We start from the raw sequence: 14,680 nt of genomic DNA, 5'->3' as shown, positions 1-14,680 counted from the left end.
GACTCTACTTGCTTCTGAATTCTTTCTTTTCCCATCCACTATATATTTTAACTGTCTTATTTTCCACAGGTTTTACAGAGGCTAATAAAATCTCGAGGGAAATCTCAGGCTAAACACCTTAATGTTCAAATGGTGGCAGCTGATAAACTGGCTCAATGTCCTCCAGTGAGTTACTGTTGATGCATTACTGATGTGGATATGTAGACTCCTGTTCAAAGGGACTAAGTCTGTCCTTTGTTTCCAAGTAATAGGCTAATTGTGTAACATTTGTTGCTGCTTGCCACTATCTGTTCATATTTCACTTGTCATTTTGTACAAAACTCCATTTGAGATCTGTGCATGGCATAATGGTCAAATATATTTCTTTTTCAGCAACATGATTAATCCTGGAGATATATAGGTATTGGGCCACCAGTATTTTTACATGATGTATAGCTGAGGAACTGGATTACTTCAATAACTTTTTATAGATTATTGATCCAAAACTAAACTGATTTGGTTTATGACCAAAGGTGCCTCTGGCAGTGTTCCTTCTAATTTTTCCCACACCTGTGTGGGATGAATTTTGTTATGTGCAGCAATATGGAGGTGATGTGATACACATCATCTTCATATGCTGCACATAACAAACTTCATGTGGGAGTAGGGCTGAGGGGTTTGGAGAGTGGGCGAGGACTCAGGGCTGAGGCAGAGGGTTGCGGTGCAGGTGTGTGAGGGCTCTGGTTGGGGGTGTGGATTCTGGGGTGGGGCCCGGAGAGGTGTGGCCTGAACCCAACACAGCCACAGACCTGCCATGGCCGGGGAAGGGGCACCTATCCCACGGCCCCAGACCCAAAGCTGCTGTGGCGGGGAGAGGTGTCTCTCCCCCTCAGCTCTCTCCCGCCCAGCTCTCTCTCCCCACAGCAGCTCTGGGGCTGGGACCATGGGATAGGGGCCACACCACCCCCAGCTGCAGCAGGTTGGGGGCTGGGCTGAGTTGGGGCCAGTGGAGAGGCGCCCCTCCCCCGTCTACAGCAGGTTCGGGGATGGTCTGACTTGGGATTGGGGCAGGGGCGCCCCAGCCATGGCAGGTCTGGGCCGGCACTGGGTTCAAGTCGCCCCTCATCCAGCTGCAGCAGGTCCCAGCCAGGTGGGTTCCCTGAGTGCCTGTGCGGCGCTTAATAGGCTCCTGTGCAGCTTACAGGGAACTTAGATCTGAAGGTAGATTAGTGCTTTACATAAAACGGTCGGTATAAAATGAATTGGTGGCTTCTTTGTAGTTCCAGCTGGGCATATGCCATCACAGTTGGCTTCACCTGCATTCACTTGGCATTCTTACCAATTTAAGCAGAAAAGTGTATGAGATTATTCTATAGATTTGCACTGCATCCTTGGGCAAGTCATACAAACACTCAGTTTCTCCATATTTAAAATGAAGATGATAATATCTTGCTCAGCTACTCATTATTACGGCTGAGCAAATAATTGATTTTTCTGATTCGGGGACCAAAACAAAAAATCTGAAAAAACAAATCCTCAATTCAGTTCAAACCAAAACAGACTTTTGGGGGCGGGGGGAGGAGACACGACAGGGTTTGCTGAAACAAAAAACCAAAAAAACGTGCTTCAGGTTGAACAAAATGTTTTTGATTTTATGTTTCATTTTCAGGTGTTCAAGTTGGCTCTGTATATCGCCATTTACAGGTATTGTGCCACTTTGTGGTACCTAATGGTAGAACCATCTCTAAGGTGTGTCCATTATAGTGCCCACGTGGCCTCTCCTGCCCCTCCCCTCAGCATCTCCAGTTGTTCTAAGGGCGAGGCTCAATAAGGGGACACAGTGCTCTCTACCACCTCAGTTCCTTCCAATCACTATGCCAGATGGAAGCAACCTGTTCTAGTCCATTCAGATCTGGGGTTTTCTCCACTTCTTAGTGTCTTTATACTTGTTTAGTATACTTAGTTAAGGTAGTTAGTAGTTAGTTCTGGGCTACAGTGGAACCGAATTAAAAAAAGAAGGTGGGATTCAAGAGATGTGCTTTGTGCCCAGCTCTCCTCCCAGCATCTGACAACCATGACATCTTTGGGAGAGGACCACTCTCCTGGATGTTCCATCAGCCAGACTTTCACACCCAGAGCTTGCAAGGTGGGACACAACATATTGCAGGTGCTTCTACTTAAGGAGGCCTTTGAGGCTAAATCCTCCAGTCTTGGGCACTTGTTGGATCCGAAATCTAAGAGGCCAGCCTTTGCTCCTATGACTTACTCCAGCAAGTTGAAGCAGCTTAAAGGATCCAGAAATGGAAACCATCTGGTCGGACTCCAGATCCTGCTGCTCAAGCTGTAAGGTCTTCAAAGGCCCTGCCAATAGAGAGAGGCAGAGCACCTGCTATGGAACCAAGAGGTATATTGTCAGCTCTGGATGTATCAGTTCTGAAGAAGGAGGCAAGGGAGAAAACAGACACTGTTAGCAGTGCCAGAACCTGCATGTCAAATTTGTTGGATCTGTTCAATTCTGACATGGTCTCTACAGTTCCAGCTCCAAAACCCAGGCTGATTCCAGCTTCAGTTTCTGGAGACCAAAGAGGTGGAGCTGAATATTTCATTAGATTCTGCACCATCCAAATTTTCAGCTCCAGCTTTGACCTATGCTTCAGATCCAGGTTCATCTTCTGATCCAAAGAGGACTTTTACTTTGGTGGCTGATGTACACTGTTACGTGAGGTAAAGGTTTCTACTCTCATTATTTCCTGATACCCAAGAAGAAGAGAGGTTGGAGACCCATACCAGACTTCAGAACACTGAACAAATGTGTCAGAGCTCAAGAATTCAAGATGGTCACACTAGCAGCCATTATTCCATCTTTGGAACAAGGAGATTGATTCTCTGCTCTCGAACTACAGGATGCCTATTTCCACATATCGATCCTACCTTCCCATAGATAATTCCTCAGATTCACCTTGGGCCAGGACCATTATGAATACAGAGTAGTCCCATTTGTCCTCTCATCAGCTAAAAGAGTATTCTCCAAGGTCCTCTCAAGAGTGGCAGCTCACCTAGGCTCCCATGGGATTATGATCTACTCCTACCTGGATGATTGTATCCTCAGATCCCTCTGGGTCACCCAAACTTTGGTAGACTTGTTCACAGAGCTGGGCCTACAGATCAATGTCCAAAACGTTACGTTCACCCCTGTACAGCAACTAGTGTTCATAGGAGCTGATCTCGACTTGTTACAGGGGAGGGTGCTCCTGCCACAGCATAGGTTCCACACACATTGGCCACACTCATAGAAGCAGCACAAACCAGTCATCAAATATCAGCCAGACACTGCCTCCAACTTTTGGGGCATACAGCTGCAGGCACATCTGTGATATCTCATGCCAGACTTCATATGAGGTGCCTTCAGATGTGGTTCAGCTCAGTCTACAGGCTGAAAAATTCAGACTAGACAAACCTCAGTGCTCTCACACCCAACCACAAAGTGATTGCTCAAAGTATAGTAAAACTTTTCCCCCAGCCCAGACATTCCACCCCAGCATGGGACCTAAACTTAGTTCTAAAGAGCCTAACTAGGCCGCCCTTTGAACCCGTGGCTGCTTGTTTGTCTTCATAGATAGGTATGTGAGCAGACTTGCTGGTGGTGATCATCTCAGCAAGAAGAATAGCAGCACTAATGGCAAACACCCCTTATACAATATGATTTTGGGACAAGGTTATTCTCAGACCACATCTGAAATTCATCCCCAAGGTGACTCTGTCTGTTCACATAAACTAACTGATTCGCCTTCCTTTTACCCCAAGTCTCACTGTGATAATGGGGAAGCTACACTGCACACTCTAGATGTTAAGAGAGCCCTCGCCTTTTACCTGGATAGTACAAAGGCCTTTAGGAAATCTCCTAAGCTTTTCCTCTCTGTTGGATTATCTAACGTCTTCCCCCTTTGAGGGAATGCTGTCCCTCCTTGGGAACATAATTTGGTTTTATCTACATACACGAAGCCATCTTTTGAACCCTTGGCTGAGTGTTCTTTGTATTATTTATTTGTTAAGATGGCATGCATTATTGCCATTTTGCCAGCCAGAAGGGTGAGTGAATTAAATAAATGCCTTGATGGCTAAACTACCACTGATGCCTTTTCACAAAAGTTAGGTGATTCTTAGACCTGACCCCAGGTTTTTGCCAAAAATAGTTCCTGAATTTCACATCAATCAAACAATTAATTTGCCAGTATTTTTCCAAGGCTGCATACGAATAAAGGGGAATCTTTTTACACTCTTTGGATGCTCTTGCATTTTCTTTAAATAGAATTAAAAGTTTATGAAAAACAGCTACATTATTCATCTCTTCTACTAAAAACCATAAGGGTCATGCTGTGTCTTCCCAGACTATTTCTACATGGATTAAACTAAACTATGTATTGTTGAATAGCACAGGTTACAGACATTGTGGTGTGTACATTAAATGGTACAATCTCATTTCACTAGAGCTTTGGCAGCGTCTTTTGCTTGCAAGTCACTGTTGCTGAGACTTGTAGGGCTATAACTTGGAGTTCAGTGCACACTTTTAGTAAATATTACGCTCTTGATTTGGCTTCAGGGGCTGATGCATGATTTGGTAGAGTAGAGATTTCATGTCTATTCAGTTAGGACTCTGTTCCCTCCTCCAAGTTATTTGCAGCACTGCTAATTAAACCATCCATAGGTGGAACTATGCAGAGCCACTCGAAGAAGAACTGAAGGTTTGTTACTTCTAACCAGAGTTCTTCAAGATAGCGCTGCATATTTACACTTCCTGCCCTCCTTCCCTTCTGTCTCAGAGTCTTTTAATTCCTTTCTCTGGGTTGGCGGTGGAAGGAACTGAGGTTGGAGAGGGCTCTGTGCCCTCCCGCACCCCACACCTTCCATATGTTGGGAGACACTAAGGGGAGAAGTAGAAAGGGGCATGCAAGGCCCTAAGCAGACACTGCTGGGAGAAGATTTACCATCACAAGGCGGAACAATATCCATAAGTGTGAGTATCCAGAGCCAACTCAAAGAACTCCAATTATAAGTAAGTAACCTTCATTTTTTTCACCTTTATTTGGATATATACACACACACACACACACACACACACACTAATTTTCAAAATGAAAAATCAAAATGAAACATTTTGAAATGGTCTAAATGAACTGTTTCAACGTTTTAATTGATTTTTTCACAATTTTGTTTTGGCTTGAACTATTTATTTACCAAATTCAAGCAGAATTTGTGAATAGTTAGTGACCTAAGAAATGCATTTTTCAGCAAATACACTGTTTGCCCAAAAAAAAAAAATTCACCCAGATTTACTCACACGAAGGTTGTAAGGATTATTATTATGAATATACTTTATAGTTGGGTTTACTCTTTGCCCCAAATCACTAGTGTGCCTGTAGCGCCAGTAGTGCACCTGGTGTACTGTGTCCCAGAGGCAAGCAATGTAGCTGCTTCAGCAGCTAAGCCTTGTAGGCGCTACCTGGGGAATCAGACACATGGCTGAGAGAGAGGTTTTTACTAGAGCTGGCAGGAAAGTGGAAAAGTTGCAGATACCCTAGGCAGAGAAGTTTAAACAGCTGCAGTTCAGAGTGAGCAATAACACTTCCTGTTTGGGTCTCTGGGGCAGTCCATTTGAGAGTTACGGCTCTTCAGCTTAGTGCCTGGAGTACCCTCTCCAGTCCAGTCTCTATTCAAGCAAGTAAGCATTTGCAGGCTTGTAGGCAAGCTCAGTTAGTGTCTAGTTGAGGCTCTTTTGTGCCGGCTCCCAGCCCAGCTGCTGCTGCTCCCACCTTGTACCCCCCCCACCCAGTCCCCTGCCCTGAGGCGCCCCCCTTGTGGCAGCTCTCCACCCCCCACCCTCTGCCCTGAGGCACCCCTCCTGCCCCAGCTCACCCCCGCTCTGCGCACGAGCACAAACACCCTGAGCATGCCGTCACTGCTTCACTTCTCCCACCTCCCAGGCTTGCGGTGCCTAAGCTGATTGGCGCCGCAAGCCTGAGAGGCGGGAGAAGTGAAGCAGCTACGGCGTGCTTGGGGAGGAGGTGGGACGGGTGAGCTGGGGCGAGGAGTTCCCCTGCGTGCTGCCCCCCCCCACTTACTTGCTGCAGGCGGCCTTCCCCGCGGTCCCCTGCCCCAGCTCCCTCAGCCTAAATGCCAGCAGCGACTGGGGCAGCCGAAGATCCGGCCGCCATGGTCACTGGCGAAGAAAATGGCGCCCCCCAAATCCTGCCTAGGTCGCCTAAATGGTTGCACTGGCCCTGCTGCTCCCCTGTAAGTCCCACACAGACCTGTGCCCAGCTGTGATGTTGGCAGTCACAGCTTGTTCCACGTGTGTCTCTGTCCACAGTTCCTAGGACTTTTCTCCAGCTCCCTGTTGACATGTGGCTCCCACTCCCAAAGCAGCCTTGCCACTTCCTGATTCAGGATTTTTTCCCTTACCTGGCCTCCAGAAGGACAAGCACAATGGGGAGGGGACTGATGGGAACTGTAGTCCTTGCTTAGTCAAGAAGAAGAGTATGTACAACTGAGAAGAGCTGATGGAAGCTCTAGTCCCCTTCTTTGCAGATCCATCACTATACCATAATATCAAGAGTTTGCTAGGCACTGTACAGGCCCGTACAAAGACAAGCAGGGGCGGCTCTAGACATTTCGCTGCCCCAAGCATGGCGGCTTGCCGCGGGGGGCACTCTGCTGGTCGCTGGTCCCACGGCTCCGGTGGGCCTCCCACAGGCGTGCCTGCGGAGGGTCCACTCGTCCCGCGGCTCCACCGAAGCCGCGGGACCAGCAGACCGTCCGCAGGTTCACCTGCCTGCTGCCCTCCCAGCGACCGGCAGAGCGCCCCGCACGGCATGCCGCCCCAAGCACGCTTTTGGCGTGTTGGGGCCTGGAGCCACCCCTGAACACAAGGGCCCTGCCTCAAAGAGCTTAGAGTCTATATGGGGCCAGTCCAACTAAAACTGAAGCCGACAGAAGTCATTCATTAGGCTTTAAGTGGGAATGGGATATAGTGGTAAATTAAGAGTGAGTTAGTTAATATCTGTGCAGCTTTTTAAAGATGAAAATTGCCACACAAGTGCTAAGTATTATTAATTTTGTCTATTATTGTTATCAGTTTTATCTGAAGTATCACTAGATATAGGGATTCCACAATTTTCTTTGGCAGCTTGTTCCACCATCTCTTTATTCCAACAATTAAAAAGTTTTTCTACTGTTTAACTTCTGTTCCCATATATGAGTTTTAAAATATATTTTTACAATACCAATTCTGGCTTCCCAGATTACATACATCTTTCCAAGTGTCAATCATTCTGGCTTGCCATGGAAAGTATAATCTCACTGTTATGTACAGATTACTTTTAAGTCCATTGTTTTTTTTTTTTTAAAATTCTATCACAAAATATTCAGGACATGAATATTATGAATCTGATTTATTTGTTGTGCAATAGTAAAAGCATTTTCTGATGTGGTTTATCACCAGCACCTTCTGTGGTTTTATATTGGCTCCAACAGTGGCTGTTCTCACTAAAATATTTCCCTTCACAGGAAATGTTTGATGTAATTCTGGATGAGAACCAGCTTGAAGATGCCTGTGAGCACCTGGCTGACTATCTGGAAGCCTACTGGAAGGCCACCCACCCTCCTTGCAGCAATCCTCCCAACCAGCTCCTCACGCGCACACTTGCAACAGCCACTCTTCCTATCAGCCCAGGTCCAAACATAAATTTACAGGTATAGTTTCCTCTCTCTCTTTCTCTCTCTCTCTTTTCTCTCACCTTCATTCATTTCTGCAAAGAGAGGGAGACCTGCCAGGGCACACAATGTGAATTCTGGTAACAGAAGTTGCTAAATGTGCTTAACTGGGAGCCGTAAGTTGATAGCGCAGAAGAGCTCTGCACTTTTAGAATGTAAATACTTGAAGACAGATGCTTTTCTTGTGATTTTCATTGTATTCACACTAGCATTTGTTTCCTTACTTGCTGACTTGCAAGACATCTTTGGATTCCAAAGGGTGAACGGGCCTGGCTGGAAATGTATGGTGATGGAAAGTGGAATTTCCTCATGCCCAGAACAACCACTGCTGCAGTAACATACTTATCAGCCACCAGTATTTTTATAACTCGTCATATGTGATTCAGTCATAGTTATACAACAGGATTAACAGTAATGCCATGCATGTTACTGCCTCTGGTAACTTTCAAAGTGACTAATATCCCAGAGCCCTGCCTGAGTGACTGGGCTGTAGGTGAGAGAGTTCCACAGGGACAAACTGGGGAGGAATCCATCCGTCCACCTCCACAGGCAATAGAGTGGTAATGGAGTCACTTCATAGCCACTACACTATTGCAGTCATGAGGATGAAGTGGCCCTCCATAGCTCCCTTATTCACTGGCCCTCAGATCACACACTTCCCTCATCGTACCCCATTTATATGCTAGCATATTATGCAAGTGGGAATTTGAGATGCAATGTTACTAGCCAATGGGGCATTGGATGAGGAATCAGGATGTAACCCACACACCTTCTGGGTGTGGTGTGGTGTTCTGTCCCCTCTAGTGGCACTGAGATCACTCAGAGAGAAGGATTAACGAGTCTTCTCTAGAGCCTTAGCTAATAGCTATATGGCTTTTAGCTCATGCAGTAGAGGCTCATGCATTTAGCTCCAAAGGTCCTAGGTTCAGTCCTACCCACCAAGGACCCAGCTCTGTTGGTGTTATGAGGAGACATGGATAGTGTTCCCAGCTCTGTCACTGACCCGCTGTGTGACCTTAAGAAGTCACTTCATGTCTGTTTCCACTCCCACCCTTTGTCTGCCTTGCCTAATTCGTAACTCTTTCTGCCTATTGTACCGAGCACAATAGGGCTCTGATTCTGGTTGGGGACTTCAGATGCTTTTGCTGTATGAATGATAAGTGGCATCCTGATGTTCTGTATCTTTGGAACCACATTGGATCTGTTGAGGTCATGGAGAGGATTAGGGTCACGTTTGCCTCAACTAAAATAGCTAATTGTTCCATCCCCAATTTCAGACTAAGATTTACTTATGATCAACTTCTTCATTTTTGAGTCCATCCCAATGACTGACATTTCCCTGGGTCTGGCTACACAGCTGACATTAAAGTGCTGCCACGGCAGCTCTTTCATGTGGCTGTGTAGTCATGGCTCCAGTGCTGGGAGAGAGTTCTCCCAGCAGTGTAATAAAACCACCTCCATGAGAGGATTAGCTCCCAGCACTGGGAGTGCGGCTCCCAGCACTGGTGCACTGTCTACACTGCCATTTTACAGCGCTGAAACTTGCAGCGCTCACATGGATGTTTTTTCACACCCCTGAGCAAAGAAAGTTTCAGCACTGTAAAGTGCCTGTGTAGACAAGGCCTTAGAAAGAATGGTCCCTGCATTAAAAATATCATCTGCTAAAGTGGGGTTTTTTTGTTTTTTTTTTGTGGATCTTGCAAATATTTTCCCTGCAGTGAAGGCTTTGTTTTAATAGAGATTTCCCTGTGGAATTGCGACTTGGCAGGCTCTTCCCTGCAAGGAAAATCACTTTAGTGCAGTCTGTAGGATATGTCTCTCTTCACAGAACATCCTGGGAAAAGAGAATGTATGCCCCAGCTAGCTCCTGCCTTTGTTTGGTGCCAGGGCTGAAAAAACTGCTCTGAACTAACTGTGTGCTGGAAGAGCAGTCTAGGTACTGAAGTTAGCCAGCAGGGTTATGTAGTGTGCTAGATACAATTTTATAGATATAGTATTGCTCAAGCCTTTTTATGCCCTGGAATAGATATTTATATGTTCTACCAACCTATGTTAGTGTATATTGATTTTTAACCACACTGTTCAAGGACGATGGTGGGTTATTAATTTCACCTTTCTGAACACTGTAAAACTATCTTTTACGCTTTCATGGTTTTGGCAGTTTATTAATCCTGAAATGCTGAGCAAAGGTGGTCCCATTTAAAAATCTAGAACCTTAACTTCCTTCTGCTCCATCATATGAAGATATATTTTAAACAGATGTGGGCCAAATCTGGAACCTCAAATCTGAGCTTCTTCAAAGTTTAGGAATGGAGTGAACTTGCACTGAACCCACTGTTAGGATACAAAACTAGGAGGGCCTGTCTTCCCTTTCTTGTTTTGATGCAGTAAAATCTCACAAGAACTGAAAGATTTCAGCCTGAAATCTCTGGAAAGAGCTGATCTCATAATATTTCCATATTTTTGGACAGAACTCTTCTTAGAACAGTTCATAAAACTTCAGCATTCCTGAAACCAAACCCAAATCCTCCTCCTAATTCGACAAAATTTAACCTAAATGTTAATCTGGATCCAAATGCTGCTTCCTCAGTCCATCTGTAATATTAGGGGGCAATTCTAACCAGGGAGGTGCCCATGGCTTCTATTAGATTTTGTTTTTTTCACTAACAATTTCTGAAGTTGGAGGAGGGGGAAAGTATAATTTGCATAGCCCTTTGTTTCCGGTCAAAACAGACCAACTGGATCTGAATTCATAAAACATTCTTTTTTTCAGAGCAACTAGAAGTTTTGCACTTGCTCTTAAATCACAGCAAACTGCTCTGTTTGGATTTTACTGGTCAAAATTCTGTAACTGAGTGTATTTGACATTTTGACCATTTGGGAATTAAAATATCCCATATAACTGTTCTTGTTTTGTGTGCTTTAAAATCCATCCTTGTGACAAATTTTAATTTTTTTCATAAATTTAAAGCAGATCATTAATTGAGACTATTTTCTTTACATTTTAATTTATTCTAACAGAACATAATAAATATGTATGTTTTATTCAGAAACCAACTCTGGGCATTTCTTTCCCCCCACTTTGCTGAATAGTACTAACTATTCAGATTCATATTTAATACACTCCCCTCCCAGAATGCCAACATCAGCTAAATAACGACCAAAACAGAAACAAAAGACTTCCACAGTAGAGCCTAGAGTCTAGTGTTGACAGAGACATAATGTCAGAAACTCATGAATCTGAACAACACAAGCGATATAACTTCCAATGTAATTTGGCAAAGGCTTTGAACTACTAGTTTGATTTAACTTTGTACCAGCAGTGAAAGCATCATGTTGAAGTTCCTGCCAAAGGCGGTCAGGACTGTGCCTTTTGGCAGGACACTCTTTCTTTCTTAATTCTGAAATTAAATCTCAGCAATCATTTGGCTGTTGTTTTGGGACAAATGCAGGTGAATGTAATGGAACCCCAAAACCGAGCTAAATAATCATAATTGTTCATTTTGCAGTGATTTCAAACACTGTGTTGACGAAGACTGATTGTACTTGGTAATTCTTACTTCAATCTTTAGGTAGTAGCAATATGTTAGGAAATTTTGTGATAATATCATTGTCCCTCCATTTTCCTTGGCAATAATCATTTAACTATAAGGTCAAAGTTCAAGTGTCTTATCACAGTGAGAGAAATTGAATTATTACCAAAAAAAACAGAGGGGCAATGATATTATTGGTATTATAATACAAGTATGAGCGATACCAGGTCTAGCCATAGCTTAATTCTTAAAATAAAACCAGAGGCCAAAATCTTGGCCTTCCACTGCTGTCTCCACCCCTTCAGCATTCACCCAGCTGTGTTTTAAAGACTGTCCCCAGTGATATCTGTCCTCAGAGAGGTTTCTGAATAAATACCCTCTAATGAGCCCTACCCTCTCTGAAGCTGACGTATCCTCTCTAGCTCTTCTGACTTCCCAGTTCTGCTCCTGCATCCTCCATGTTGATCTGGAGTGCGACTGCAGTTGCTGCTGACTGGAATGTTCAGAAAGTAAAGACGAAAGATTTATACGATATGAAGAAAATATTGCACAAGCCATGGACCTACCACCGAGCAAACTGACTGTTGCCCGCATCCTGCTTGGGGTGGAAGGGCTCACTTGTATTACAATACAATATTTTCAGTACAAGTTTAATTCTAACAATTTCTGGATTAGATTCACAGTGCATTGTCTTATATGTAAATTACTGCTGTTACTGTTTTTAGCTTAATTTGTATTAAGGAAATGTCTTTAAATATGTGCCCATGATTGTAAACTTACTGTCTATTGTGACACTAACCAGGGCTCTCAAGGAGATCAGAGGAATGACCATTCAGCCCCAGAACGAACTGGCTCACAGGTTGAAGAGGAAGCACAGATTGAACCCACGAAGAAATTTCCACATCGTTCATCTTCCTCAGCACACCACCATAACCATCGCAGTGGTGTTAGCCGAGGCCTGTCTAGGCAAGAAACGTTTGACGCAGAAACCCAAGACAGCAGAGATTCAGCTTACGTAGAACCAAAGGAAGAGTACTCACATGAGCATGGTGACCACAATGATTCTCACAGGGATCACAGTCATAGAGACGAGTCACATGGGAGCAGTGATCACAGACATAGGGAATCAAGGCATCGCTCAAAGGAAAGGGACCGAGAGCAGGACCACAACGAATGCAACAAACAACGCAGCCGTCATAAATCAAGGGACCAATATTGTGACAAGGATGGGGAAGTGATATCTAGAAAACGCAATGACACAGGAGACTGGAACAGGGATGTATACATCCGCTAGGAACTGTGGCCTCTGGCAGTTTTGTGTTTCTTTGAAGTCTTGTATAACAACACCCCTTGAAAATATCTTTGGGTTCTTCATTGCAGAACATATGGTATCCTTCTGTATGCTGATTTGTATTGCTGTTGCTTGCATAGCAATAGCATGAAATAGAATATTCATATACTTATTTTTTTGATTAGTGCTATATAAATTGGCATAGTACAACTGCAGAACTCCTCATGTTGTACTGGGCTTTTTTCAAGCTGTTTTTGGTAGCAGCCACTTGAACAATATCTGTTGCCATCAAGGTGGTGTTAGTGTTTTAAAACAAGGTACAGTTGATGTTTAATAACCTCCCGTGTATTCAGCAAGCCAGAATCAGCACATACAAAACTGAAATTCATATTTTGATTTCTAATTTGTATGCATTTGATTTGCATATTGATTTAAGAGCCACTATCTGTTGCTTGTACCTCTAGTGGACTCCATTTGGGGACAGAATTCAGTCTTGCCTTACACACAGGGAATCATAAAGTCAAAATCTATTTTCTATGTACTGGTACTGTGTACTGTATATACAGTTTATAAATGTTATTTCTGCAGACACCTTCTTACTGTATAAGTTTGACCACACTGTTTTAGAGTCCTAATGCCAAGTCAGCAGATTTGCTTTTGAATTACTGGCAACTGGAACGAGCCTCATTCAGGAAATTTGTAAGTGTTCAATCTAGACATTTTTTTCTTCTGTAGCTGAACGCTTGTTCTACTGTAAATATGAATGTGTGAATACTTGAGATAAAAGGTTTGATTCCTATATTTTATGCTGTCCTTGCAAACTGCATTTTAAATTGATAACAACTAACCTAGCACTATAAATTGTTCTACACATTTCACACAAATTGTAATGGACACACTCTATTTTTTTGTCTTAATGTCAGAATGCTGGAGGATACATCATAAGGGGAGGGGTGCGGATCTAGTGAAAGAAATAAGCGATTACTCAAAATTCCAACCAGTCAGTTTCTTTATTCTATCTGTTATTTTCAAAATCTGAATTGCAGTCAGGGAGCATGAGGCAGTTTACTGCTACACGTAATTGGGAAAGCATAAATCTGCTGGCTGTTTGTTGAGACTCCAGGAGAGTAAAAACACAGGCAAATGTTACTGTAAGTGTTTCACTGGAAATGTAAAATCTTTGTGTTTTAGAGTATTTGTTTTAGTAAGAAAAGTTTACACAGCTTGTGGAGAGTTATTTTGTTGGAAAATAAATTTTTTTGTAGCTTCTCCACTTTTTTCTCCTCTTGCCACTTACTCCACAGTCCTACTTTGCAGCCAGGTGTGTGCTCGTCCTTCAGCTAAAAGCTTGTCCGCCAGTAAGAGCCCAGAGAAAGGACTGTTACAACCAAAGGTTCCATCTGTTCTGAACTCACTAGAGAAACGTGTTGAAATCAGTGGATTGGCAACTCACTATGTTGTGCACTGAGTACCTGTTTTACTGGTAAGTGGGACACAATGGATTACTTTTTGGCTTCAGATCCCATCCCCCTTCCTAGATTAAATTCTGTTCTGTCACAGATAATGATTTTAGTAGTTTTAAGAATCAAACACCCCCCCCCCCCCCCCGTGCTTGTAAGTAGCACAGATTATATAAAGAATACAGAATACAATTGGGGTTGTACTCATTTATAACTGTGCATATTTTAATAGTTTATATATTTTCTTACAAAAAAGTGAATATTTGAATTGCCTGACCAAGTATTTTATATCATTATAGTGATATGTGTAAGAAATACATGAGATTCTTTTAAAAAAATTCCATTCCTATATGCCAGGGTCTAGATAATTGTTTCCACCCTTTGGGAAATATTTTTCCTCTAAAAAAAGGCTTTGGAATATGTTTTTTTTAATAAATATAGGGTGAAATTTTCCTATTGGGTATCTGATCATAACTCCCATTGTTCTCATTCACAGGCATCCAAGAACAGCCTTTGACTGAATGTGTGCACTGGGGGAAGGGACAGTAATAGTCTCTTTCTAGAAACAAAGTTCTAAGCCAGGGGTGTCCAACCTGAGCCTGAGAAGGAGACAGAATTTACCAATGTGCATTGCCAAAGAGCCACAG

General features: G+C 43.5%; 1 protein-coding gene across 5 annotated transcripts in view; it reads left to right on the top strand.

Annotated features, from left to right (window-relative positions):
* The window catches only part of CACNB2 (calcium voltage-gated channel auxiliary subunit beta 2), a 463,236-nt gene extending 449,846 nt beyond the window's left edge, over nt 1-13,390 (top strand). For all 5 annotated transcript variants that reach the window (XM_075062308.1, XM_075062307.1, XM_032777577.2 and 2 more), the window contains 3 exons: nt 70-165; nt 7,543-7,728; nt 12,085-13,390. In XM_075062308.1, coding sequence (XP_074918409.1) covers nt 70-165; nt 7,543-7,728; nt 12,085-12,576 — 774 coding nt within the window. In that variant the 3' untranslated portion in view covers nt 12,577-13,390. The remainder of the gene's footprint in view (nt 1-69; nt 166-7,542; nt 7,729-12,084) is intronic.
* Nucleotides 13,391-14,680: the final 1,290 nt, after the last annotated feature.

This window comes from Chelonoidis abingdonii, chromosome 2 (genome assembly GCF_003597395.2).
Source record: "Chelonoidis abingdonii isolate Lonesome George chromosome 2, CheloAbing_2.0, whole genome shotgun sequence".
Classification (NCBI taxonomy): Eukaryota; Metazoa; Chordata; order Testudines; family Testudinidae; genus Chelonoidis; species Chelonoidis abingdonii.
This window is presented reverse-complemented; position numbering and strand designations above follow the sequence as displayed.